Source organism: Typopeltis vanoorti, chromosome 13 (assembly GCF_054136105.1).
Source record: "Typopeltis vanoorti isolate ZY-2024b chromosome 13, IOZ_Tvanoo_1.0, whole genome shotgun sequence".
NCBI classification, from domain to species: Eukaryota; Metazoa; Arthropoda; class Arachnida; order Uropygi; family Thelyphonidae; genus Typopeltis; species Typopeltis vanoorti.
This window is the reverse complement of record NC_143561.1, coordinates 22,297,252-22,324,799: the sequence shown is the minus strand read 5'-3', so window position 1 is coordinate 22,324,799 and position 27,548 is coordinate 22,297,252. Positions and strand designations below refer to the sequence as shown.

The window sequence follows — 27,548 nt, the reverse complement described above, 5'->3', positions numbered from 1 at the left end:
GTATTAGGAAATCGATGAAGACGATGCATATTATAGCAAACACCGTCATCAATTTCCTGATATGTATTCTCAAAGGATGTCCATAATATGACAGCACCACATAATTAAGTTCACATCATTATTAATCTGTCATATGGAACATTCTGTTCTTATAAGATGCTTCAGACTAAATCAATCAACCTAGACTGGTCTCTGGGTCTTTGTTCTACCATCTCTGCATCACACACCTGCTATGAAAGTTTTTATCACTTGGTTATACTATAAATTAAAGATGACAAGAAATTCTTTGTTTCATCCTTTATCCAAGTGTAGCAAACAAACTTTACATGTAAAGCCACTTCATGACTGGACTACTTGTATATAGAGGCTAATGACCTCACATCAATTGTATCCCACAATGCAAACCACATCCTTAGAGATGTATAATGCTATGCATTATGGGAAGGGGCACTACAAATAGCCCAGTCATGAAGTGACTTCACACGCAAACTTTGTTTACCAACACTTGGATAAAGAATGAAACTAAGAATTTCTTGGCATCTTCAATTTATAGATAACCAAGTGATAAAAACTTTTAACACCTATCTCTAATCCAGAGAATTTTAGTAATAAGATGTGACATGTTTTAGCTACTTGTATATGGAAATATGACTACTACATTACTTTAACTTTGGTATCACTTCTGTATCTGGCTCCTACTGATGAGACCTCAATAAAGGCTACTTTCCCAGTCTGGGTAGTGGCTTTTCCCATAATGCATAGCATTATACATGTCTGTAAGGATATGTGCATTGTATTATGGAATACTAAGGCAATCGATGTGAAGTCATCAGCCTCTATATACAAGTAGCTCAGTCGTGAAGTGAATTTGTGTGCAAACTTTGTTTGCTTATACTTGGATAAAGGATGAAACCAAGAATATAATTTCTTTGCATCTTTAATTCAAAACACCTATCTTATTAATCTTTCTTCTCTGATTCTGTTTAAATGACTGTACCACCTTGGATTAGCCCTGCTCACAGATTCTTCAATACAAATAATTCCCAGTTCCTTCTTAATGTCTTCATTTTTAATATGATTTTGCCATTGATGCCATCTCTTCAGGTCCATTATTTTTCACAGAACTCTCATTTCTGTGGTCTTGATTCTTTGATCAAGTGCTTTATTTCTAACCCAAATCATCATCATCAAATTCCTGATATATACCCTCAAGGGGTGTACAGGATATGATAGTACTACATGAAAAATTTACATCATTACTAACTTCCTATCTAAAATTTTCCTCCAAATCAGTCTGTTAAATGTCAACACTCCAATATTATCAGGTCTTATATTTCTGTCTTCTAAGGCACTTTTTACTGTATCAAACCACCCATGTCTAGGTCTTCCTCTGGGTCTTTTTCCTGCCAACCTTGCAGAGAACACTTGTTTTGCTAAATCTTTCCTCGCCCATTCTGTTTAAGTGACCATACCACCTGAGATTATCTCTTAATGCATTCCTGGATGCTGACAATGTCAAGTTCTTTCCTAATATCCTTGTTTCTAATATGATATTGCCATTGATGCCATCTGTTCATGCCCCTAATCTTTCTCAGCACTCTCATATCTGCGGTCTCTAGTCTTTGGTCAAGTGTTTTACTTCTAATCCAGCTCTCAGATCCATAAGTTAAAATTGGTTTGAATACTGTCTTGTATACAGCTAATTTAGTGTTTTGGCTTATTTCTCTCATATTCAATATAAATTTATTCACTTGACTTCCAACCATACCGGCTTTGTTGATCCTGTTGTCTATTTCCATATTTAATTTACCATCTTCACTAAATATCTTGTCTGCGTGGTTAGTCTAGTGGCTTTGCGCTGTTAAACTGCGAAAGAAATTGTTTTGTATATATATATATATATATATTTTTTTTTTTTTTTTCATTCACATTTAACATAATATACCATATACCCAGCAAGACTTGTGTAAATATTATTTAACGTAAACAACTTATTTTATAATTTAATATTCATATAACTACCTTAATTTTGTCTAATATTTAATTATTTAATCAAAGATATGTGTATTAATAATGAAAAGACTGTATTAAATATTATTAAGCTATATTAATTATTATTATTAATATTATAAGAAATATTAATATTATGAGAGCCTGTGTAGCTCAGTGGATGTGGCGTTTGCACACCACCGCGCTAGGCCGCACGAAGGAAGTCTTGGTTTCGAGTCTAGTCGGCGAATAGAGGAAATTTTTCTAAGCCTTTTTTCGACCGGTTCCCGAGTTAGTCGATCTCTGGCACGGGCAAGCAGGTTTTTCCTCCCGGAAACTCGGGTTTTTCGTCCTGTAAACTCAAGAAAATCGACCGTAGAACCCACATTATTTCAGACATTAAATATATTGTGTTAGGGTTAGAGACCACGAGATGGCGGCACATTTGAGCCGTCTCTCTTCACTGCGTACCGCTTAATTAGTGATAGCCTTGGGCCATCTGTCTCTGATTGGGTACCAGTGGAGATTGAACTGCCCACTCAGTCTCCAAAAGTTAGATAGGGCTAAATGGCCTCGCCTACTCCCGTATATACGGGAATAAAAAGGCGTTAGCTGATTTGATAGCTGATATTATAAGAACTTGTATTTGATAATTTAACTGCGCATTAATTGAAATGTAAATATTCTTTATTTATTCCTATTTGTAGAAGTTTAGCATTATGCAATACCTCAATTTTATTATATTTTGTTTGGTTGTCATGGAGACGTATGTAAGTGAGCGAGCACGTTTTGGAACACCACGTGAGGAGAAGGTTTATTGAAAAGAGTTTTAGAAAGAAATCACGAGAATAATTTAGGCGGGAAGAATGGATATAAAAAGGGAAGAACGCTGAAAATAGAGAGAGATTAGATAGATTAAGAGAGAGAGAAAGGAGAGGACTGGCATTAGGTTGGAATCGGAGCATTCGGCATTTGGGAATCACAGTGCGATAATAGCGAGTCGGCAAGTCACTCAAGCAGCTAAATAAAGTCTACTAGTCGAGAGGCGGTTAGCTAATAAGTTGTAGAATAACAATTATAGCTACGGAAGACAGCTGAGTGACTACTAAATAGACTAGCAATACTTGAGTTGATATTTAATTTCAGGGGCGACCTGTCAAGGACACACAGAATCTTGAAATAAAGCATGGAGTTACTAGAGTAGTAGAGGCTGTAAAGTTGAAGTTTACTGTTAGCTGTGTTTAGAATTATAGTGCCTAAAGAATTATTTGAATGCAGGAGGAATGAACAACTGTGAATATAAAACCTCAAGTGAAGAGTTATCGTGTGTTGCCTTATTTCATGAGTGATCAGTAGTACTTTATGCAACAACATTTGTTTATGTGTATTGTGACCGGTGATTAATTCAGTTATTGCTTAGAAGAATTTATTTAATGAGTGCTGCATACTGCTCAAAGTGTTTACAGTTATAAAAAAATGTTTGTGTGTAAGTTTATGAAGAAAGAAGAGTATCGGTAAGATTATTCCAACCATTAATATTCCTTTGCAGAGAAGTGTGTGAGTTTCATCCTAGAATTTCCTTATACTTACAGTAACTATTGCGGAAGTTAGCTAAAGCGTAAATTTAAAAGTGTTTGTTTGTGAAGAGGTATTACTGCAATTTTTATTGTATTTGAAACTTAAAGAACTATGAGATATTGATGTGAATGATCATTAAGGAACTTTATTAAATAGTTAAAAGGAATTGTGAGAAGACTGTACTAGAGATAACAGATTTCCCATGTGGTCTAGTGGCTTGGATACCTGGCTTTCACCCAGGAGGCCTGGGTTCGATTCCCGGCATGGGAACCAATATATATTAATAACATATTAAGGAGAAATAGTTGAGAGTTGGTTTATCTTCAATTCTTGAACTAATTCAGATATAAAGTGGCACAGTCTTTAAATATAAATTTTCTTTATATTTGAATTAGAAATCAACTTGCAACCTATCAATTAGTTAAGAACATCGTAATAGTAATCATGTCGGATCCAAAGTATAGATGAGAAGAAGTAGGATCCAACAAAATGGCGCAGTTGACAGGATTTGAATTCACTAACAAAGATCGTAATATTAAGTATTAAATTTTGTAAGAGTATCAAAAAAGTGATCCCAAGAACTTTGTAAGTAAATGAAGTGAATTGGTTGTAATCTAGAATCAGGCAAACAGAGAAGTTATTTTAGGATTCTGTTTTTTTTTTAAGTTATTGTTAATAGATTAATATGGCTGTTTCATCTAGTTCTAAAATGGAAGATAGTCAGTTTTTTCGTACAGTAAACCCATAACAAGTTTTTCCTCAGTTTTCAGGTGAAGAATCAGATAATGTACTGTCCTTTTTTACTTATGTTGAAAAACTTAGAAATAGCAAATTGGGCGGATTTTCAACTGTTAATTTTACTCAGAAGTAAATTAATAGTCAAGGCTAGAACATATTTTAATTCATCCCCTATTCTTAAGGAAACATTAGAATACAAGAAATTTAAGGACGAACTAATCTCTAGATTTTCGCATACTAAGTGCTACCTTCGAACCCTTATAGAGCTCCACGAATGCATGCAAGATGACAAAGAAGATGTGACTAATTATTTTAAGATTGGTGAACATTGCTAAATCTATGAAGGTGTCTCCTACAGAAAAAACTCACTTAGATTGGATTGTGTTTCAACAATTTTGACTGGGATTGCATAAAAATTTAAGAGAGGTCATTTACAAAAAAAAAGGCTGTCAGTTTAGAAGCATGTTATAGTCTGGCCAAAGAAAGAGAGAAAATATTGGAGGAAATGCAACAAATATACTCCATGAGACAATCACTTATGCAGGACTGTAATGATCAACTTACACCTTTACCAATTCTTGAATACTTTCCAAACTGTAAAAAAAGGAAAGAGATTAAAAATGAGGAAGTCAATGTAGATAACTCTACCACCTTGAGTAACAAACCAGGTTCATTAGACTACAATTCCCATAGAATGCAAAGTGTGACAATGGCCAAAGAGAATGGTAAGTTACCTTTAACTCTTGATTGGAAGGATTCCATGCAATATTCTTTTAGATACTGGAGCCCATATATCAGTTATTTCTAACTCCATGGTGAATAAGCTTGTTGATGATTTTTCTGATAACATCACCCTAATTCAGAAACCAGTAAAAATCACGGGAATTGCTAAAACTGAACTGATTGCCACAAGAAAAATAAATGCTGAAATTTCCATACCTTGTTTTCCAGTAGAGTTCTCACATTAACTCATCATCCTTCCAGAAGTTGCTGACACAAATGACCAGATCATACTAGGACTTGATTTCCTAGAGAAAAATAAATTCATGTGCGACTTTGCCTCCGAAACCATTTCCTTGTGTGGCGTGAGTTATCAATCAATGTACAATGAAGACAATAAAAGGGAACTATGTAACAAGATGGAGATTGAAACCTTAAACCTTGAAGACGGATTAAGTGATAAAAAAAGAAAATTGTTGCATGAAGCTATTAATTTAGCAGAATCAAAAACCGATAGAGTAGAAATAAGGAAATTCATTCTGTCAATTTTCCAAAAATATCCCCAAACATTCACTGAAGATATTAGCTCATACCTGTACAAACAAAGTAGAGCATTCCATTGAAATCACTTCAGAAACGCCTATCTACACTAAGCAGTACAAAACCCCCTTAAATACCTAGATAGACTTCAGATCCTTCTGAATGATTATGAAAGAGCTGGGATCATAGAAAAGTCTAATTCCAGATGGAATAGCCCTTTTTTGTTGGTAGAAAAAACTGATGGAAGTCTCAGATTTATATTAGATCTGCGTGAGATTAATAAGGTCACTAAGCCCATTGATTTTCCTCTATGTAACATAGAAGAGCTCCTGACTAGTCTAGAGGGAGCAAAATACTTTTCAAAATTGGACCTGAATTCTGGCTATTTCCAGATACCTCTTAAAAAGGAGGACAGACAGTTTTTTGCCTTTACCACTCGATGGCAAAAATACCAACTCTGTCAGCTTCCTCAAGGGGCCAGAAATTCAGCTATGAGTTTTCAGTGTCTGATGAACACTGTACTCTCAGACATGTTAGGAAAGGCAGTCATATGTTTCCAAGATGACCTATTAATTTACACCCCAGACTTAACATCACATGAAGAAATTTTAGATAACGTATTAAATAGACTAAATTTGTCACATCTATTGCTGAAGTGCTCAAAATGTAAATTCTTCATGAAGAAAGTTGAATACCTAGGACATGTTGTCAGTGAGGCTGGAATAATCCCCACTCAAGAAAACATCTCTCCCATTCTAAGAGCGAAAATACCCACCTCTGTGAGACAAGTACGAAGGTACTTAGGAATGGTAAACTTCTATAGAAAATTTATTCCAAATTGTTCTCAAATAATGGAGCCCATAATTAAATTAACTAAAAAGGGGGAAAAGTTCATTTGGGGAAAGGAACAAGAATCTGCCCATAAATCCTTAAATTTAGCATTAACTAGATCTCCTGTCCGCACTCATTCCACTCTTGGAGAACCCTTCTATCTTGCAGCAGATGCCTCGAATGACACCATTGCAGCTGTAATAGAACAAAAGAAGAAAGAAGAAATTAGACCCATTGCATTCCTAAGTAGAAAACTATCTGCATCAGAAAAAAATTACTCAGTTATTGAAAAAGAAGCACTAGCTATTGTGCATGCCTTAAGGAAATTCAGATGCATGTTACTGGAACAAGAAATTTTTTTAAGATCGGACCATAAACCCCTAACCTTTTTATCCACAATGAAGGATAAAAACCAAAGGATTATTCGATGGGCCTTAGAATTATAAGAGTTCCAAATACAGATATGTTATATTCCTGGAAAACTTAATGTAGTTGCTGACTACTCATCCAGGGCCTTAGATGATAAAGTAGATGAAAGTACTAGTGCAAAAGAAAAGATAATGAACTTGATAGTCAAGGCAAATGAGGGAGAAGAAAACACAAGAAAACCCCCACACCTTCAGAATTGGAGCAAATTCTCCATTATAGATGCACAAAAATTAGATCCAACTTGGGGAGGAATATATCGACGAATCAAAAATGGGGAGAGAATCTTGGAGGAACACTCCTTTTTGCATTCTTTATTTTTGGATGATGATGGCCTCCTGATGGCAAAACATGATATCACCAGAAATTGGAAGAACAAAATAGTAGTTCCTGCTGTCATGATCCCTTGGGAGTTATATACCTTTCATGATGCTGATCTAGCAGGACACCAAGGGTTCTTTCGGACATGGGGGAGAATAAGAAACAGATATGTGTGGAAGGGAATGAGACGAGACATTGAAAGTTATGTGTTTTCATGTCATCTATGTCAAAGAAAATCAAATTACGGAGGAAAGGCTCCTCTTCAACCTTTCCCCATTCCTAGTTGCCCTTTTCAAGCTATAGCCATGGACATTATAGGTCCACTCCCTACTACCTCTAAAGGAAACAAGTATATACTTGTTGTAATAGATATGTTCTCTAGGTTTCCAGAAGCCACAGCTATGAAGAATCAAACTGCACAAACAGTGGCTGACAAGTTGTTTAAGATGATCATTTCAAGATATGGAACCCCCCCAAACACTCCTCACTGATCAAGGTTCAAACTTTACAGCTGAAGTTATGCTTCAATTATGCAAATTATTGAAGATAAAAAAGCTTTTCACTACTCCCTATCACCCCCAAGGAAATGGAATGTGTGAGAGGATGAATCGTTCCCTGAAACAAACCCTATCCAAACTTGCAGATAATCACTTATATAATTGGGATAATTTCCTTTCACACACCCTTTTTGCCTGTAGAACAGCCCTGCATGCTGCTATAAAAGAAGCCCCTGCTGTAGTTTTATATGGTTTTGAACCACTGTTTCCCAGTGATTTCAAGGACTTGCATGCAAACTCAGGATTCCCAGACATTGATGAGTACCTTAACAATATAATCTCTGAAAACAAAGTTGCATATGACCTAGTAGCAGAAGCCAGTCAAAACAGCTCACAAAAGGCTAGAGCCTATGCAAATAAACTAAGAAACTACAAGGAATTAAAACCTGGAAACCTAGTACTTTTACGACAAAAGCATAGTAACAAGAAAACAGGAAAGTTTGGAAAATGTGCAATAAGACCTTATGAAATTGTTGAAAAGACATCTCCTGTCAACTTTCGAATTAGAGAATCTACAGGGTTGAAAAGAACTCTAATTGTCCACTCAGACCAATTGAAATTGTTCAAGAAGAGACCTAACAAATTAGTCTGCCTAGGAGATTCTCTAGAAGCAATATGGGGAAAAGAAAGGAATTACTATAGAAAAAGTAATTACAGAAGGAACACAAATATTACAAAACAACCAAAACACAGTAGTATTAATGCAGAACATGAATTGAATTCAGAAGAGACAGTCCCATACTACAGACATAGAAGACACGCTGAATTTAATAATGAAGGTAACAAGAAATTTAATGAGAAAGAGAATGAGAATAAATGCACCAAGTCATAATAAGGAACCAAGTTTTATTCAAACTAGGCACTACTTAAGAAATCGAAAAAGAAATATGTAGACTAATTCCTCCATAAAAGAGCTTAGTGTGAAAAATTTTTCTTAAAGGAAAAATTTTTCAGAGAAAGGGTGAGCCTTTGTTAAACTGTGAATGAAATTGTTTTGTATGTATATATTTTTTTTTTCATTCACATTTAACATAATATACCATATACCAAGAAAGACTTGTGTAAATATTATTTAATGTAAACAACTTATTTTATAATTTAATATTCATATAAACTACCTTAATTTTGTCTAATATTTAATTATTTAATCAAAGATATATGTATTAATAATGAAAAGACTGTATTAAATATTATTAAGCTATTTTAATTATTATTATGTTAATATTATAAGAACTTGTATTTGATAATTTAACTGCGCATTAATTGAAATGTAAATATTCTTTATTTATTCCTATTTGTAGAAGTTTAGCATTATGCAATACCTCAATTTTATTATATTTTGTTTGGTTGTCATGGAGACGTATGTAAGTGAGCGAGCACGTTTTGGAACACCACGTGAGGAGAAGGTTTATTGAAAAGAGTTTTAGAAAGAAATCATGAGAATAATTTAGGTGGAAAGAATGGATATAAAAAGGGAAGAACGCTGAAAATAGAGAGAGATTAGATAGATTAAGAGAGAGAGAAAGGAGAGGACTGGCATTAGGTTGGAATCGGAGCATTCGGCATTTGGGAATCACAGTGCGATAATAGCGAGTCGGCAAGTCACTCAAGCAGCTAAATAAAGTCTACTAGTCGAGAGGCGGTTAGCTAATAAGTTGTAGAATAACAATTATAGCTACGGAAGACAGCTGAGTGACTACTAAATAGACTAGCAATACTTGAGTTGATATTTAATTTCAGGGCCGACCTGTCAAGGACACACAGAATCTTGAAATAAAGCATGGAGTTACTAGAGTAGTAGAGGCTGTAAAGTTGAAGTTTACCGTTAGCTGTGTTTAGAATTATAGTGCCTAAAGAATTATTTGAATGCAGGAGGAATGAACAACTGTGCATATAAAACCTCAAGTGAAGAGTTATCGTGTGTTGCCTTATTTCATGAGTGATCAGTAGTACTTTATGCAACAACATTTGTTTATGTGTATTGTGACCGGTGATTAATTCAGTTATTGCTTAGAAGAATTTATTTAAAGAATTTTTTTATAACTGTTTACAGTTATAAAAAAATGTTCGTGTGTAAGTTTATGAAGAAAGAAGATTATCGGTAAGATTATTCCAACCATTAATATTCCTTTGCAGAGAAGTGTGTGAGTTTCATCCTAGAATTTCCTTATACTTACAGTAACTATTGCGGAAGTTAGCTAAAGCATAAATTTAAAAGTGTTTGTTTGTGAAGAGGTATTACTGCAATTTTTATTGTATTCGAAACTTAAAGAACTATGAGATATTGATGTGAATGATCATTAAGGAACTTTATTAAATAGTTAAAAGGAATTGTGAGAAGACTGTACTAGAGATAACAGATTTTTACCATTGTATGAGTTGTATGATTGAATTTATCTGAGGAGTTAAAATATTTGTGATATCTTAATTACTGATTTGAATTTAAGTGTAAAATTTGTGATTCTAAAATAAATGTTCGTTTTTGTTAATCTAATGTTGTATTTTGCCTGAATCTCTTTTACTGCACCATTCATAAAATATTCGAATCAAAGCGGGTGAATTAAGTAAGTCAAATATACTCGGCCAGTATATATATTAATAACACATTAAGGAGAAATAGTTGAGAGTTGGTTTATCTTCAATTCTTGAACTAATTCAGACATAAAGTGGCGCAGTCTTTAAATATAAATTTTCTTTATATTTGAATTAGAAATCAACTTGCAACCTATCAATTAGTTAAGAAGATCGTAATAGTAATCATGTCGGATCCAAAGTATAGATTGAAAAGAAGTAGGATCCAACAGCGCTTCGCAACCATATGCCTGGGGAAGGAGTGTCCTGGGTTCGATTCCCGCCACCGACGTGAGGAGCTTAAAGATCTTCCTCAATCATAGCCAAATTAGCTGGTTTTGGGCGTGGACAGCAGGTTCCCCCCCCCCCAGTTTATCTGGGGTTTTTCAACCTGCAAGCAGGCAAACCGGCCCCATGAACACACACACCAATCTAGTCATAAATACTTAACTCCCCATGAGGTGGCTCAACTCACCCCAATAGGGGCGGGGGAGAAAAAGGGAGGAAACTCCATATGAATAAATAAATAAATAAACTAAATATCGTGCCTAAGTAGCTGAAATGTTTTACTTGTTTTCTAGGTCCTCCATTCAAATTGCTGTTGATTTCTGTTTGTTGATGCAATGTTTCTGCCTATTTTATTATTTGACACCTCCATGGAGTCATTTTCATTGTCTTGCTATTGCTGACCTTCATACCAAATCTATTACAACAGTTATTCAATTTAGTCAGGGAATCTTGCAGACATGTAGCGGATTTAATTAGAAGTATAACATCGTCCACATAAAGCAAAGAGCTGACATTAACATCTTCCATTTTGATATCAGGTTTAATACCACATTCCTTCATAATGTTATCCATATAGATAATGAATAACAGTGGGGATAATGTACACCCTTGTCTGACACCAGATTTAACATTAAACCACCTTCCTATACTTCCTTCAATTCCAACTGCTGACTTACAACTCAAATAAAGACTAAGTATTGCTTGATATAATGCCCCATTCACACCATATAACTGTGGCGTTTTGAATAGCTTCTCTCTCTTGGCATCTTGTCATATGCCTTTTCCAGATCTTTGTTATATTCCCATGATTTCTCAATTATCTGTCGTAAAATGAAAATCTGATCCTGACAGCCTCTATTTGGCCTGAATCCAGCTTGTTCTATACCAGGCTTTCCTTCCACAATCCTTCTCAATAATTTCTCAAGTATACTTGCATATATTTTACCAGGAACACTCAGTAATGAAATACTTCTGTAAATCTCACATTCACTTTTATTTCCCTTTTCTTATATGACTACCATGAGAGCCCTACTCCAATCATCTGGAATTAGTTCCTCTGAACTATGCAGTTCAGCCACTGTGAAACTTTTATACCTGCATACTTGAGCATTTCTGGTTGAATATCATCTACTCCTGCTGCCTTTCCACATTTAAAGATTTTGATGGCTTTTTCTACTTCAAGTATGGATATGAATGCCTGGCTGCATGCCTGGTCAGTATTCTTTTACCACTGTGCTGTTCATTATCTATATGAATCACATTATGAAGGAAAATGATGTTAAATCTGATATCAAAATTGGCAATGTTAATCTCTTTGCTTTATGCAGATGACTTATACTTCTGAATAAATTCAGCACAAGTCTGCAAGATTTCCTGACTAAACTGAATGACTATTGTAATAGTGTTGGTATGAAAATCAGCAATAAAAAGACAGAGACAATGAAAATGGGCAGAAACATTGAAATTCTCAACTGTATCTTGAACCTATAGAACAAGCAAAACATTTCAGCTATTTAGGCACAATTTTCAGTGAAGATGGCAATTAAATATGGATAAAGACTACAGAATTAGGGGTGCATGCCACCTGTCACCTGGTTAAACAGGGCCCCTGTTGTTTTCGCCTGGGAACCAGGGCAAACAGCGAAAAGTCAGCTACTGGAACAAATCCTAAAACACAGCCCAACTCAAAATCACCAGAATTGAAGATCGGTACTATCAACATAAGAAGCCTGAATGGCAATGAATGAATTAGATAAGTACCAGGTCGACATAATAGGGGTGACTGAAACAAAAAAGAGCAAAACTGGTGAGATCATTCTGAGCAATAAATACAAAATGCTATATACAGGCAATGACAATCAAGGAAAAGAAGTAGTAGCCATAGTATTCAACACTAAATACGAAGCTAATCGTCTTGAATGGCAGGCAATTTCAAGTAGAGTAATGTGGGCAAATGTCAGAATGGGGAACTGGACAATGAGACTTATTTGTGCCTATGTTCTCACAGAAAGTTCTCCTAAGGTAGAAGTGGAGGAATTTTTTAAGGCTTTAGAAAAAGCAACTGACACAATGAAAAACGAAAAGTTGGTCCTTGTCGGGGATCTAAATAGCAGAGTAGGAAATGATTGTCAGACACGCAAAAATATTTTGGGAAAATTTGGAGAAAAGAGCAAAGCTAATAATAATGGCAAATACTTGTTGAATTTCTGCTCAGGAAATGGACTGGTTATTACTAACACCATGTTCCAACATAAAAATGTGCACAAATTCACATGCAGAGAAGAGGCAAGGAATAAGAAAAGACTCATTGACTATGTTATTGTTGATAGTGATGTTTTCTCCCTGGTGCAGGACACCAGAGCGTACAGAGGATTTGAAATTGGAAGTGATCACTATTTAGTCTTAAGCAGGATAAAAGTGAATTTCATATTGAAAAGAAGAACATGTAAGAAAGTTTTAAAATGAATAAAAGTTGAACAGCTCTCAGATGTGAATTGTAGATTAAAATATACAAACATTATTCAAGAAAATATGAAATAGTTTGAGAACAGGAATCAAAACTTGGAGATTCGGTGGCAAGCTCTGAAGGAAACATTGATCGATTCTGCCAGAGAGGCATGTGGTGAGGTTCTCTGCAAGGATAGAAAAATCAGAACTCCCTGGTGGACACAGGAAGTTAAAGAGGCAGTGAAGGAAAAGAAGAAAGCGTTTGAAAAGTTCCTGGCAAATAAGTCAGCTTGTGCTCTTAGAGAATACAGATACAAACGTAAGAAAGCTAAACACTGTGTAAAACTAGATAAACGAAAGTCATGGGAAGACTTTGACAAATATCAAGAAGGTGGCAAGATATTCTGGAAGTTGTAGAAGACACTCAGAAATGGAGGATAGAGTGCTGTAAAAGGAATTAGCGATGATAAAGGTGGTATGAAAACTGGAGAAAAAGATATCCTTGAAGTATAGAGTAATTACTTCAAAAAAATTGCTAAATGAAACTAGCAGTGATGAGAGCACAGTGATAAAAAACACTGACCAGGCATGCAATCAAAAATACATATCCATGTTCGAGGTAGAAAAAACCATCAAAAGTCTGAAATATGGAAAGGCAGCCGGAGTAGATGATATTAGACCAGAAATGCTCAAGTATGGAGGTATAAATGTTTTACAGTGGCTACACTGCACAGTTCAGAGGGCTTGGACAGAAGGACGAATTCCAGATGATTGGAGTAGAGTTCTCATAGTACCCATATATAAAAAGGGAAATAAAACTGAATGTGAGAATTACAGAAGTATATTCCTACTGAGTGTTCCTGGTAAGATCTATGCAAGTATACTTGAGAAACAGTTGAGAAGAATTGTGGAAGAAAAGCTTGGTGAAGAACAAGCTGGATTCAGGCCAAATAGAGGCTGTCAAGATCAGATCTTCACTTTACGACAAATAGTCGAGAAAGCATGGGAATATAACAAAGATCTGTATTTAAGTTTTGTAGATCTGGAAAAAGCATATGACAGGCACCAAGAGAGAAGCTATTCAAAACTCTACAGTTGTATGGTGTGAGTTGATCATTATATCAAGCAATACTTAGTCTTTCTTTGAGTTGTAAGTCAGCAGTTAGAATTGAAGGAAGTACAGGGAGATGGTTTAATGTTAAATCTGGTGTCAGACAAGGATGTACATTATCACCTCTGTTATTCGTTATCTATATGGATTACATTATGAAGGAAAGTGGTATTAAACCTGATATCAAAATTGGAGATGTTAATGTCAGTTCCTTGCTTTATGCGGATGATGTTGTACTTCTAAATCAATGCGCTACAAGTATGCAAGATTCCCTGATTAAATTGAATAACTGTTGTGATAGATATGGTAGGAAGGTCAGCAATAACAAGATATGTTGTACTTCTAAATGAATCTGCTACAAGTATGCAAGATTCCCTGACTAAATTGAATAACTGTTGGGATAGATATGGTATGAAGGTCAGCAATAACAAGACAAAGATAATGAAAATAGGCAGAAGCACTGAAAATATCAGCTACATTGTGAACGGAGAGCCTGCGGAACAAGTAAAACATTTCAGCTACTTAGGCATGATTTTTAGTGAAGATGGTAAATTAAACATGGAAGTAGACAACAGAATCAACAAAGCTGGTATGGTGGGAAGTCAACTGAATAAATTCATATGGAATAAGAAAGAAATTAGTTGGAACACTAAATTAGGTGTATACAAGACAGTGTTCAAACGAGTTTTAACTTATGAATCTGAGGGCTGGGTCAGAAGTAAAACACTTGACCAAAGACTAGAGACTGCAAATACAAGAGTCCTGAGAAAGATTAGTGGCATGAACAGATGGCATCAATGGCAATATCATATTAAATATTAGGATATTAGGAAAGAACTTGACATTGTCAGCATCTAGGAATCCATTAGCAGAGCCAATCTCAGGTATGGTCACTTAAACAGAATGAGATAGGAAAGATCAGCAAAACAAGTGTTCTCTGTAAGGTTGGCAGGAAAAAGGCCCAGAGGAAGACTAAGATATAGGTGGATTGATACAGTAAAAAGTGCCTTAGAAGATAGATATATAAATATAAGATCTGACAATGTTGTAGCTTTGACAGGTTATCAGATTGATTTGGCAGAAAATTGTAGGTAGGAAGTTAGTAATGATGTAAGTTTTTCATTTAGTACTATCATATCCTGTACGCCCCTTGAGGGTAAACGTCAGAAATTTGATGATGATGACTACAGAATTAGTAAAGCTACTATGGTAGGAAGTCAGCTGAATAAATTTATAAGGAATAAAAAAAGAAATTAGTTAAATTAATTAATAAGAAATTAATAAAACACTAAATTAGCTGTATACAAGATGGTGTTCAAACCAATTTGATTGGGAGCTAGGTTAGAAATAAAACACTTGATCAAAGACTGAAGACTACTGATACGAGAGTTCTGATAAAGATTAGTAGAGTGAACAGATGGCATCAATGGCAGTGCCAGAGCCAAAAATAAAAATATGAGGAAAGAACTTGCAGTTGCTAGCATTCAGGAATGTGTTTGTAGAGCTAATCTCAGGTGGTATAGTCACTTAAATAGGAATGGGAGAGGAAAAATTAGCAAAACAAGTATTCTTTGCCAGAGTGGTTGGAAAAAGACCCAGAGGAAGACCAAGATGTAGATGAATTGATACAATAAAATTGTGTCTTGAAAGACAGACATATAAGATCTGATAACAGAATCTTGACAGGTAACAGATTAATTTGGAGGAAAACTGTTGATCGGAAGTTAGTAATGGTGTAACTTTTTCATGTAGTACTATCATAATTATCGTGTACATCCCTGAATGTACACATTAGGAATTTCATGATGATGAAGTTAGCTTTTATAAAGGCACTTCAGGTTTTCTGACATTCTTAGAATCCTTCTTTCTTTGGAAAGTATCATATCTTTCACAGGAACTTCTTGCTTTTTTTTTTTTTTTTTTTTGTAAAAATTGAACTAAAGTCCTTGAAAACCTTGTACAGGTAGGCATTCAAAAATCTGGCCATCGATAATCAGGTTCCTTCAGATCTCCAGCATGGATTTCGGGGCGTGCATTTTCAAATTTACCGATTGGCAGGCCAATGTTTTCTGTTTATGTTTTGATGGTGCTGTAGTCGATAAGCATTGCGATAACCTGCTTATTCCTTCTCATTTTATCATTTATTTGCTGCTGTATAGCTCCATTATGAATTCAGCAAAGAAAACAGGTAGCGTAAAACGTAAACATCGTGCGTTGTCGATCGCAGAGAGAGTGGAAGTACTAAAAAAACTTGATAGTGGCGTGTGTGCATGAGCCATTTGTGAAACATATGACATTGGCTCTTCAGCAGTGTATGATATCAAAAAAACAGGTTGGAAGTTCTTTTCTGACAGTGTATCAAAAAAGCAAATGTTTGTAAGGAAGTCAATGACGGAGGGAAAAAGTTCGGAACTGGACCAAGTTCTCATAACCTGGTTTAATTTTCATGTAAGTGAAGGTGTGAAAATTTCTGGCGATTTATTTATTTATTAAGTTTACATCCGAGGGCCTTCAAGAGTATGACACAGTTTCCTGCCCATTACCGTGCCAACAAGTAGGAGTGGGTTACCACTGATATTACATTGGATTGGTTTCAAGACTGTTTTGTTCCTGAGGCTAGGGCTCACTGTAACTTGGTTGGATTAGACCCTAATTGCAAGATACTTCTTATTTTAGGCAATTGTTCAGCACATCCAAAAGCCGATCTTCTAGTGAAAGATAATGTTTTTGTTGTCTACCTCCCACCCAACTGCATATCACTAATTCAACCACAGGACAATGGTATTATACGTTCTATGAAGTGCAAGTATAAAAATATACAGCATACATAACCATCCGAAATCTGGCACACTTCAGGTCCGGAGGCTGCCGGATTTTTGAATACCTGCCTGTAGTAATCTGAAGTTCAGCAGTCCCGGAATATTTTTTTTATACATTACAGAATGAAACATCGTCTTCAAAGAACAACCAGTTGAATTCCTTGTCATGTCTTCTTCAAAGCATATATTAATTGTGTTTAGTTCACAACACAACAGAACCTATTTCTCCAGTATTTTGAATAATTTCTGGTCCCATACATATGTCTTCAGTTTTGCACTAAACTAAAAAGTATAGTTTGTATTTACTTTAATTTATTGTCTATAATGGAAGGTCAATTTATATAACTTATAAATGACAATGTAGTGTCAATAATGTGATCTGGTATATCTATTAAAAAGTCTTTTCAACCATGCATAATTAAGTATATATAATTAGAGTAGGTTAGGATATTTCATGTTGTGAATTGTAAAAATAAGCTTACACCAATACTACTACTGCATGCCTACTAAGTATTAAAGAGGATGTTGGAAGAATTACAACTGACAGTGAAATAAATTGGTCTTGTTAAATTAATTTTTTAAGGATATCTCGGATTTTTATAAGAATGGTCAAGACTTGTAAGTTAAGCAAAATAAAATGTTGTTTGAGAATACTTAACTTTTATTTCAAAATAAATATTTGGACACAGGTAAGCTTTACTTTATAACAGAGCGAGAGATAAGTAGTGCTATCAGTTTTCACAGGTTGGAATTACTTCACATTTCAGCAAGGCATATTTTTGAGATGCACATTTCACACTAACTTTTGATAGGGACAAGCAGGTTACAAAAGGAATTAACTTATTAAATTAATTACATAAGATACTATCTTCTGGTTGAAAATAAAACTTCTTTCATTCATTGCATTCACTGAAGGCCACCCATGATCAAATAACTTTAACAGTGAATGAGATGATTTAGAATGGGGAAAAAAAGAAAAAAAAAGTATAAATGTGCTTAGAATGAGGCTGAAAATTCATCCACCACTGTCTTTAATAACTTGCCTATGATAAGTGGATTCCTGGAGCCCTACTTTGATTTGTCTAAAATGCATATTAGTGGGTTTCATCATTCTGCTTAATTACCTGCCTACACACACAACACTTGTATTATTGGTTTTGTGACCTCCTATGTTTAGAGTTGATATATACAAAAAAATTCAAATGAAAAATTTTTTTAAGAATAACGAAGTCACTTTCAAATCTTGTTAGCTGTCATTTTCTTGTATGTTTATATCTTAAACTGTTTTAAATGCTTTTACTTACTTGCTCTTTTAGGAGGAGACTTTTTAGCCTTAGACAAATCCTTTTCTTTTTTCACAGTGTTCTTTAATTCTGTCTTAACTTTCTTTGGTATACATCCATCTGATTTATGAGTTATGAAAGCTTTTAATCTATGAAATATTAATCCACATCTTCCACATTCCAAATAATCTAGCAAATATATATAAATTTAATGCATTTTCTAAAAATTTACTAGTTATTTATATGTAAGAAATATATATATTATATATATATATATATATAAATATATTATATATCACTACTTTGATATTTTTTTTTTGTTTAATATTACAATTTCTCCAACATGAAAATGTTCACATTTTGTAAACATACATAAAAAGTTTACATGAAAAACCTACACTACTTGAAGAATTCTTCCACATTTAAATGAAACATACCTATAAGTCAAGGACTAGCGAATACAAATATTCCAACTAAAAATAAGTATATCATTGGGAGGAGAGGGGAGAAAAAAGTCATCATCATCATCAAATTCCTGCAATGTACCCTCAAGGGGTGTACAGGATATGATAGTACTACATGAAAAAAATTATATCATTACTAACTTCCTATCTACAATTTTCCTCCAAATCAGTCTGTTACTTGTCAAGACTCCAACACTATCAGATCTTATATTTCTATTGTCTAAGGCACTTTGTACGGTATCAATCCACCTATATCTTGGTCTTCCTCTGGGTTGTTTTGAACACTTGTTTTGCTAATCTTTCCTCACCCATTCTATATAAGTGACCACACCACCTGAGATTAGCTCTGATAACGCATTCCTGGATGCTGACAATGTCAAGTTCTTTCCTAACATCCTCATTTTTAATATGATATTGCCACTGATGCCATCTGTTCACGCCTCTAATCTTTCTCGGGACTCTCATATCTGCGGTCTCTAGTCTTTGGTGAAGTGTTTTACTTGTGACCCAGCTCTCAGATCCATGAGTTAAAACTGGTTTGAACACAGTCTTGTATACAGCTAATTTAGTGTTCCGACTAATTTCTTTCTTATTCCATATGAATTTATTCAATTGACTTCCCACCATACCAGCTTTGCTGATTCTGTTGTCTATTTCCATATTTAATTTATCATCTTCACTGAAAATCGTGCCTAAGTAGCTGAAATGCTTTACTTGTTCCACAGGTTCTCCATTCACAACATAGTTGACATTTTCAATGATTCTGCCTATTTTCATTGTCTTTGTCTTTTTATTGCTGACCTTCATACCATATCTATTACAACAGCTATTCAATTTAGTCAAAGAATCTTGCAGACTTGTAGTGGATTTATTTAGAAGTATAACATCATACGCGTAAAGCAAAGAGCTGACATTAACATTTCCAATTTTGATATCATGTTTAATACCACTTTCCATTATTGTGATCCATATGGATAATGAATAACAGAGGGGAAAATGTACATCCTTGTCTCACACCAGATTTAACATTAAACCATCTTCCTGTACTTCCTTCAATTCTAACTGCTGACTTACAACTCAAATAAAGACTAAGTATTGCTTGATATAATTCCCCATTGACACCATATAACTGTAGTGTATTGAATAGCTTCTCTCTTGGCACCTTGTCATATGCCTTTTCCAAATCGACAAAACTTAAATACAGATCTCTGTTATATTCCCATGCTTTCTCGACTATTTGTCGTAATGTGAAGATCTGATCCTGACAGCCTCTATTTGGCCTGAATCCTGACAGCCTCTATTTGGCCTGAATCCAGCTTGTGCTTCACCAAGCTTTTCTTCCACAATTCTTCTCAACCGTTTCTCAAGAATACTTGCATAGATCTTGCCAGGAACACTCAGTAGGGAAATAACTCTGTAATTCTCACATTCAGTTTTATTTCCCTTTTTATATATGGGTACTATGAGAGCTCTACTCCAATCATCGGGAATTCGTCCCTCTGTCCAGGCTTTCTGAACTATGCAGTGCAGCCACTGTAAGACTCTTATACCACCATACATCAGCATTTCTGGTCGAATATCATCTACTCCTGCTGCCTTTCCACATTTCAAGCTTTTGATGACTTTTTCTACTTCAAGTATGGATATGTATTCCTGACTGCATCCCTGGTCAGTGTTTTTTACCACTGTGCTGTCATCACTGCTTCTTTCATTTAGCAGTTTTTCAAAGTAATTACTCCATACTTCAAGGATATCTTTTTCTCCCATTTTCATGTCACCTTTATCATCTCTAACTCCTTTTACAGCACTCTTTACTCCATTCCTAAGCTTCTTCAACAACTTCCAGAATATTTTGCCACCTTCTTGATATTTATTTTCTATATTCTTGCCAAAGTCCTCCCATGACTTTTGTTTAGCTAGTTTTACAGTGTTTAGCTTTCTTACATTTGTCTCTGTATTCTCTAAGAGAATACAAGCTGACTTATTTGACAGGAACTTTTGATATGCTTTCTTCTTTTCCTTCACTGCCTCTTTAACTTCCTGTGTCCATCAGGGAGTTCTGATTTTTTTATCCTTGCAGACAACCTCACCACATGCCTCTCTGGCAGAATCAGTCAATGTTTTCTTCAGAGTTTGCCACTGAATCTCCAAGGTTTGATTCCTGTTCTCAAACTCTTTCATTTTTTATTCAATAATCTTTGTGTATTTTAGTCTACAGTTCACATCTGAGAGCTGTTCAACTTTTATTCTGTTTAAAACTTTCTTACTTGTTATTCTTTTCAATATGAAATTCAATTTTATCCTGCTCAAGACTAAGTATGAGAAAAAAGTATAGAGAGGATTTTAAAATAGTCTGAATATATACTTGTGATTTGTGCCTAATTTAGAAATAAACCAAGAATGGTGAAGTTACAACATACTTTTACCACTGCCTTCAATGGTGAAGCACTGATAGTGCTGAAATATGCATAACTTATAGACAAAATTATATCTTATAGTATATACTATGGCAATACCTAGAATGAGCCTACTTGAATCTATTGCAACTATTACACACCATAGACAAAGATGTTTGAAATTGTCTTTAGGTGGGAGATGAATTTCATCATCCAGTGTGAAACCACCATCTTGTTTACTAGAGACCTGAAGTGACTTGAAAAGGTTTAATATTTTCTCTTGAGCAGGCTTTAAAGATTATGCACGAACAGAAGAAGAAAAAAAAAACCCATAGCCAACCCATGATACTAATGTATTATAGGTTTAAAATATTCTTGGTGGGAATTACATTATAAAAAATTGCAGTTATTCATAGTAATATACATATATCTAGGATCTTACATGTGTGCTTACATTTCAATATGGAAATTGATGCAGCTTGCAGCTGACAGAACAACTACTGCACCCAAGAAATAAATATACATGTAAATACACATACAAAACATTCTACAATGGTGCAAGTTGTTAAGATTTAACTAAACTTTTTGTGGCCACATTTGATATGCAAAGTTCTGCTGAGAGTTCAAGGTCTCAGAGAAAGAGGAGAACTCATATTATACCATGTCTAAATATCTATCATTTGGAGGTTTCTGGTAGAAAAACTCCACTCCACAGGATTTCTTTTGGTCTCATTAGTAACTGCTACTCATACTGCATTTTTATTACCCTTACCAAACCAACCTTACCTCTCTTGGTTCCTCTTTGTACTCCTCATTCAATTAACTATTACAACCACTTATCTTTTGCTGCCTCGATTTATAATGTAACACTGTATAAAAATAAATGTTAAATGTTTTTCAGCAAATCTCTGTTTTCCCAATGAATTTGGGAAAATTCTGAAAAGCAAATTATTTAAATGTAATTTTCTACACTGTCTTGCTTTTCAAATGATTGACATATGTGTTTAGCATTTCTTTCTCTTTTCTTCATTTGCATTTGTTTAATTATAAGTCTAGTTCCATTTATAAACTTTATTTTTATATATACATTGTTTTAGTATGATTATGTTTCATATTTTGCTACTACTACTGTGGCAGAATAATATCATGATCCAAACTTATTTCAGCAGAGGATAGCAGCAGTTGCAGTAATATGCACAGTGCATGTTCCTGAATTTAGCTGATTTTTCAGTTGGAAATTCCAAGAGTAACTCTCACTGTACATTTATTTGAGCAATGCATCTGAAGTAAGATGTATAGAGTTCCTTGGGATTGATGTTTTTATTGCCAAATGTAATAAGTCCTCACTGCTATGTGTGAAAGTGTCTGTCATTAAAGAATTGGTTGAGATAACAGATGTTGAGGCAAGAGATTTATACCCAAGTATTTCCACACCATATTTTCTTTTATGCTTTCCATGTCCTCCTTTTCTTTTCTAGTTAACATAAAAATTTTATTTACACTTTGTCCCAAACCAGCCATCAAAACAAAGATCAATAATATAGTATTCAAAAATAATCAAAGATTGTATAATTACTGAAGTAACGTTAAAAGATGGCATGATTTCCAAGTGCTTAAATATTCAAAGGGTAACTGGGAGGAGACTTTCAAGTAGCCTTTTAATGAATACAGAGAACTAACAAGGGATTCTGACCTAATGTCCAATCCTCAACTACTCATGGTTAGGTTTTTACATGGATACTGCATGAAAGGATGGGCTGGCAATTTGGGATTTAGCCTATCAAATTGTATTCTTATTGCCTTACACCAGAATGTAAAATTATGGTACAACATGAGAGAATTTCACATCAGCTGGGCCATTACCCAGTTGTTTTGGTCAGGTTGGATCAGCAGAGTTCAAGATTGGCACCATCAGCATAAGAAGCATCAGTGGAAAAGAAATGTAACTAGCAGAGGAATTAAGTAAGCACCAGATCGACATACTATGCGTTGCTAAAACAAAAAAAGGCAAAACAGATGCGATCTTTCTATGCAACAAATACAAGTGTTATATTCAGGCCATAATCATCATCAAATTCCTGCCATGTACCCTCAAGGGGTGTACAGGCCATAATAATAAGGGGGAAAAAGAAATAGCTATAGTATTCGACACTAAATATGAGGCTAATCTTCTTGAATGGCAAGCAATATCAAGTAGAGTGATGTGGGCAAATATCAGAATGGGAAACTAGACAAATGAGACTTTTTTTGCTATGGTCCCACAGAAAGTTCTACTAAAGAAGAAGTGGAGGAATTTTTTGAGGTATTAAAAAAGATGGCTGACACAATGCAAAAGGAATAATTCATTGTTGTTGGAGATCTAAACAGTAGAGTAGGAAATGATTGGTAGACATATAGAAATGTTTTGGGAAAATATGGAGAAAAGAGCAATGCTAATAATAATAGTAAGTACCTGCTAGATTTCTGTTAAGGACATGAACTAGTTATTACTAACAAAATGTTCTAACATAAAAATGTACACAAATTCACATAGAATGCAAAATAAGAAAAAATCTGACTATATTATTGTTGATAAGCAATGTTTTCTACTGGTCCAGGACACAAATATATTGAGAGGATTTGAATTTGGAAATTATCGCCGCTTACTGTTGAGCTGAATAAAACTGAATTTCCTTTTGAAAAGAGTGTGTAATGAAGTTTTAAAACAATCAAAGTTGAGCAGCTTTCAGATGTGAACTGTGGACTCAAATATACAGACATTATTCAAGAAAAAAACCAAAACTTGGAAATTCAGTGGCAGACCCTGAAGAAAACACTGATTGATTCAACTAGAGGCATGCAGTGAAACTATCTGCAAGGATAGAAAAATCAGAAATCCATTGTGCACTCAGAAGGTTAAAGAGGCAGTGAAGGATAAAAAAAAATGAAGGAAAGTTGCTGTTGGAGAATACAAAGAAAAATGTAAGAAAGTAAAGCACTGTGTAAAATTAGCAAAACAAGTCATGGGAAGACTGGTGAGAACATTGCAAATAAATATAGGAAGGTGGAAACATATTCTGGAGGCTATTCAAAAAACTTTGAAATGAAAGAAAAAGATAACAGGGAGGAGACCTTCGCATAGCCTTTTAATGAATACAGAGACCAAGCAAGGGATTCTGAATGTCCAATCCTCACCTTCTCATGGTGCACTCTATTAAGAATTTACCACTTTGCAGAAGAAACCAACGATGATAATGGTGACATGAAAACTGGAGATGAAGATATTCTAGATGTCTGGAAAGAATTTGAAAGAATGCTAAATGAAGCAAGCAGTGTCAGCATGGTGGCAGAAAACTCCCAACAGGAATGCAGTCAGGAATACATATTCATTACTTAAAGTACAAAAAAACCATCAAAAATCAGAAATGTGAAAAGGCAGCTGGAGTAGAATGATATCGCACCAGAAATGCTTAAGTATGGAGGCATAAAAGTTGTGCAATGGATACATTGAATAATTCAGGGCTGGTAAGAAGGTCAAATTCCGAACATCTGGAGTAGCTCTCTCATACTTCCCATCTATAAAAATGGGAAGAAAGCTGAATGTGAGAATTAGAGGAGTTTCTCTACTAAGTGTTCCAGGTAAGATTTATGCAAGCATGATTGAAAAGAGGTTGAGAAAGATTGTGGAAGAGAAACTTGGAGAAGAACAAGTGAGTTCAGGTAAAATAGAGGATGTCAAGGTTAGATTTTCACTTTAACACAAATAGTTGAAAAATCATGGGAATATGACAAGAATCTGTATTTAAGTTTTGTAGATCTGGATAAGAAATATGACAAGGTGCCAAAAGAAAAGCTTTTCAAAATGCTACAGTTATATGGTGTAAATGGAACATTATATCAAGCAATACTTGGTCTATATTTGAGTTGTAAGTCAACAGTTAGAAGTGAAAGGAGTAAACAAAGATGGTTTGATGTTAAATCAAGTGTGAGACAAGGATATACATTATCTCCACTGTTATTCATCATCTATATGGATCACATTATAAAGGAAAGTGGTATTAAATGTAATATTAAAATAGGAGATATCAAACTTAGCTCTCTCCTTTATGCACACAATGCTATACTCCTAAACAAACACACTGCAAGTTTCCAGGATTACCCAACTAAAATGAATAACAGCTGTAATAAATTTAGTATGAAAATCAGCAATAAAAAGGCTGAGATAATGATAATAGGCTGAAATATTGAAAACATTCACTGCATCCTGAATAAAGAACTTATAGAACAAGTAAACTTTTCAGTTATTTAGTGAAGATGGCAAATTAAATAGGGAAATAGAGCAGAATTGGCAAAGCTGATATGGTAGGAAGTCATCTGAATAAATTTATATATAATAAGAGAGAAATTAGTTAAAATACTAAATTAGCTGTATGCAACACAATGTTCAAACCAATTGTAACTTATGGATCTGAGAGTTGGTTTAGAAATAAAACACTTAAAAGACTCGAGAACACAGATTTGAGAGTTCTGAGGAAGATTAGGAGAGAGAACAAATGTATCAATGGCAGGTTCATATTAAAAATGAGGATATTAGGAAAGAACGTGACATCGTTACCATCCAGGAATGTGTTAGCAGAGCTAATCTTATGTGGTATAGCCACTTAAACAGAATGGGAGAGGAAAAGTTAGCAAAACAAGTCTTCTTTGCTGGAATGGCATGAAAAATACCCAGAACAAGACCAAAATATAGATAGATTGATACAGTAAAAAAAAGTGTCTTAGACGACAGAAATATAAGATCTAATAATATTGCAGTCTTAATAGATAACAGATTAATTTGGATGAAAACTGTCAATAGGAAGTTAATAATGATGTACCTTTTTCAAGTAGTACTATAACATCCTGTACACCCTGAGGATACATCAGGAATTTGATGATAATGATAAATATTCAATGTTAAAAAAATACCAATCAACCATATAACTACAATTCTGTTAAAATCCACAATGAAATTATATAGTGAAGCTCTATAGTGGAAGAGACATAGAACTGCTGACCCAATTAAAGGTACTTGATGTTTACAGGGATGGCAAACAAATTGCAATTATCTCACTGAACATTAATACCCTAATTTTTAGGGCATTTAACCTAGAAAACCAATGTGAGACTCCACTGCCTCCAAATTCAATACAGAAAACTATATCAAACTGTTTATAGAATGTTAACATATTTCCACAATAAAATGTTATGGCTATAAAAAAAAATGGTTGCTTTGGTTACTATATCTCTCAACTGTAAATTTTTTAAAGTTTGGTAAATCCCAACTGTAAAAATTTACCACATATGTATATTTCATTAAAAAGAAATGGCATAAGGAAAGTTGATCACCATTATGATTCAGTGAAAAGAAATAAATGAAATATGTTCTTGATATTCATCCTAATTATCACAGAAAAGAAAGTTTAAGTTAACTGACAATCACATCACAAATCTCATCTTAAAGTTTTAAAAAAAATTTTTTTTAAATAAGCATACCACACTTCCTGGCTCCTTTTTCAACCATTTTGTCAATGAGATCAACCACTGCATTCTGCTTCTTTGAAGTTGTTCCCAGTTTCTGGGGAGGATCAGGTTTATTTCCAACCATATGTAAATTAAAATGAATTCCTCTAAGGAGAGAAAAAAAAAAAAAGCTATTAAATAATGAAACATGTGAACAACAGTGCATGATTCTGAATTCAATATGTAGCAGTGAAAAATTGTGGCTTTCTGTTATTACAGAAATTATAATTTAGGTTAGCAGCTATGAAACTAATAATAAAAAAATCAGTAGTAGCCAGAAGCAATAGACATAACATACATGACATGACATACCTAATAGAGCATAAAAATCATATTAGACACAAAAATAATTTAGTGAAAATTAGCAATGAATATTCTATTAACTGAGCATCACCATCATCACGGAACAAGAATAATACAACAACTGTGTGATGAATAAAAGCAAGTGTTGTAAGGCAAAAGAATATTAACCTAATATTGCTAGCCTGGTAGACAGAGTTGTTAATATATCTGCACTTCAACAGGTTATAGGTTTGAATCACATTGTATGTATGGATGTTTGTGATTTATCTTTAGGTGGAGATAAAATTTCATGAGCCAGTGTATGTATGAAGCTAGAGTTTTGGTTTGAAGCCATTTATTATAAGCTATTTTCTTTACTTGACAAACTTTTTTTTTGGAAGACTGGTTTGAATACAGAATAGTAACTTTGACCAGAGGGAATGAAGACCTTCATTCCAATATGAATAATTTCTGCAACAAGTTCACGAGTATCTGGTGTGAAGAACACAAACAGTAATATCTAATCCATGAAAAAGAATACATCTCAGCAATCATGACATTGTGGTAGCGGCAAAGGACACAAGGTTGTGAATGGCTGAGAGGAGAGCATTCCACTAGAGCTAAAGGTGAAACTTGGATGAGATG

The 27,548-nt window shown here is 34.4% G+C and overlaps 1 protein-coding gene and 1 non-coding gene across 3 annotated transcripts in view; one reads left to right on the top strand and one right to left on the bottom strand.

Moving 5' to 3' along the window:
• The window catches only part of LOC150099985 (uncharacterized), a 308,484-nt gene that overhangs the window by 232,451 nt on the left and 48,485 nt on the right, over positions 1–27,548 (bottom strand). For both annotated transcript variants that reach the window (XM_090402298.1, XM_090402299.1), the window contains exons 4-5: positions 26,595–26,728; positions 18,242–18,409 (exon numbers count right to left, since the gene is read on the bottom strand). In XM_090402298.1, the coding sequence (XP_090258424.1) occupies positions 18,242–18,409; positions 26,595–26,706 (280 nt within the window). In that variant the 5' untranslated portion in view covers positions 26,707–26,728. The remainder of the gene's footprint in view (positions 1–18,241; positions 18,410–26,594; positions 26,729–27,548) is intronic.
• TRNAE-UUC (transfer RNA glutamic acid (anticodon UUC)) lies at positions 3,766–3,837 on the top strand. The gene has a single exon. It is a non-coding gene; the product is annotated as a tRNA-Glu (tRNA).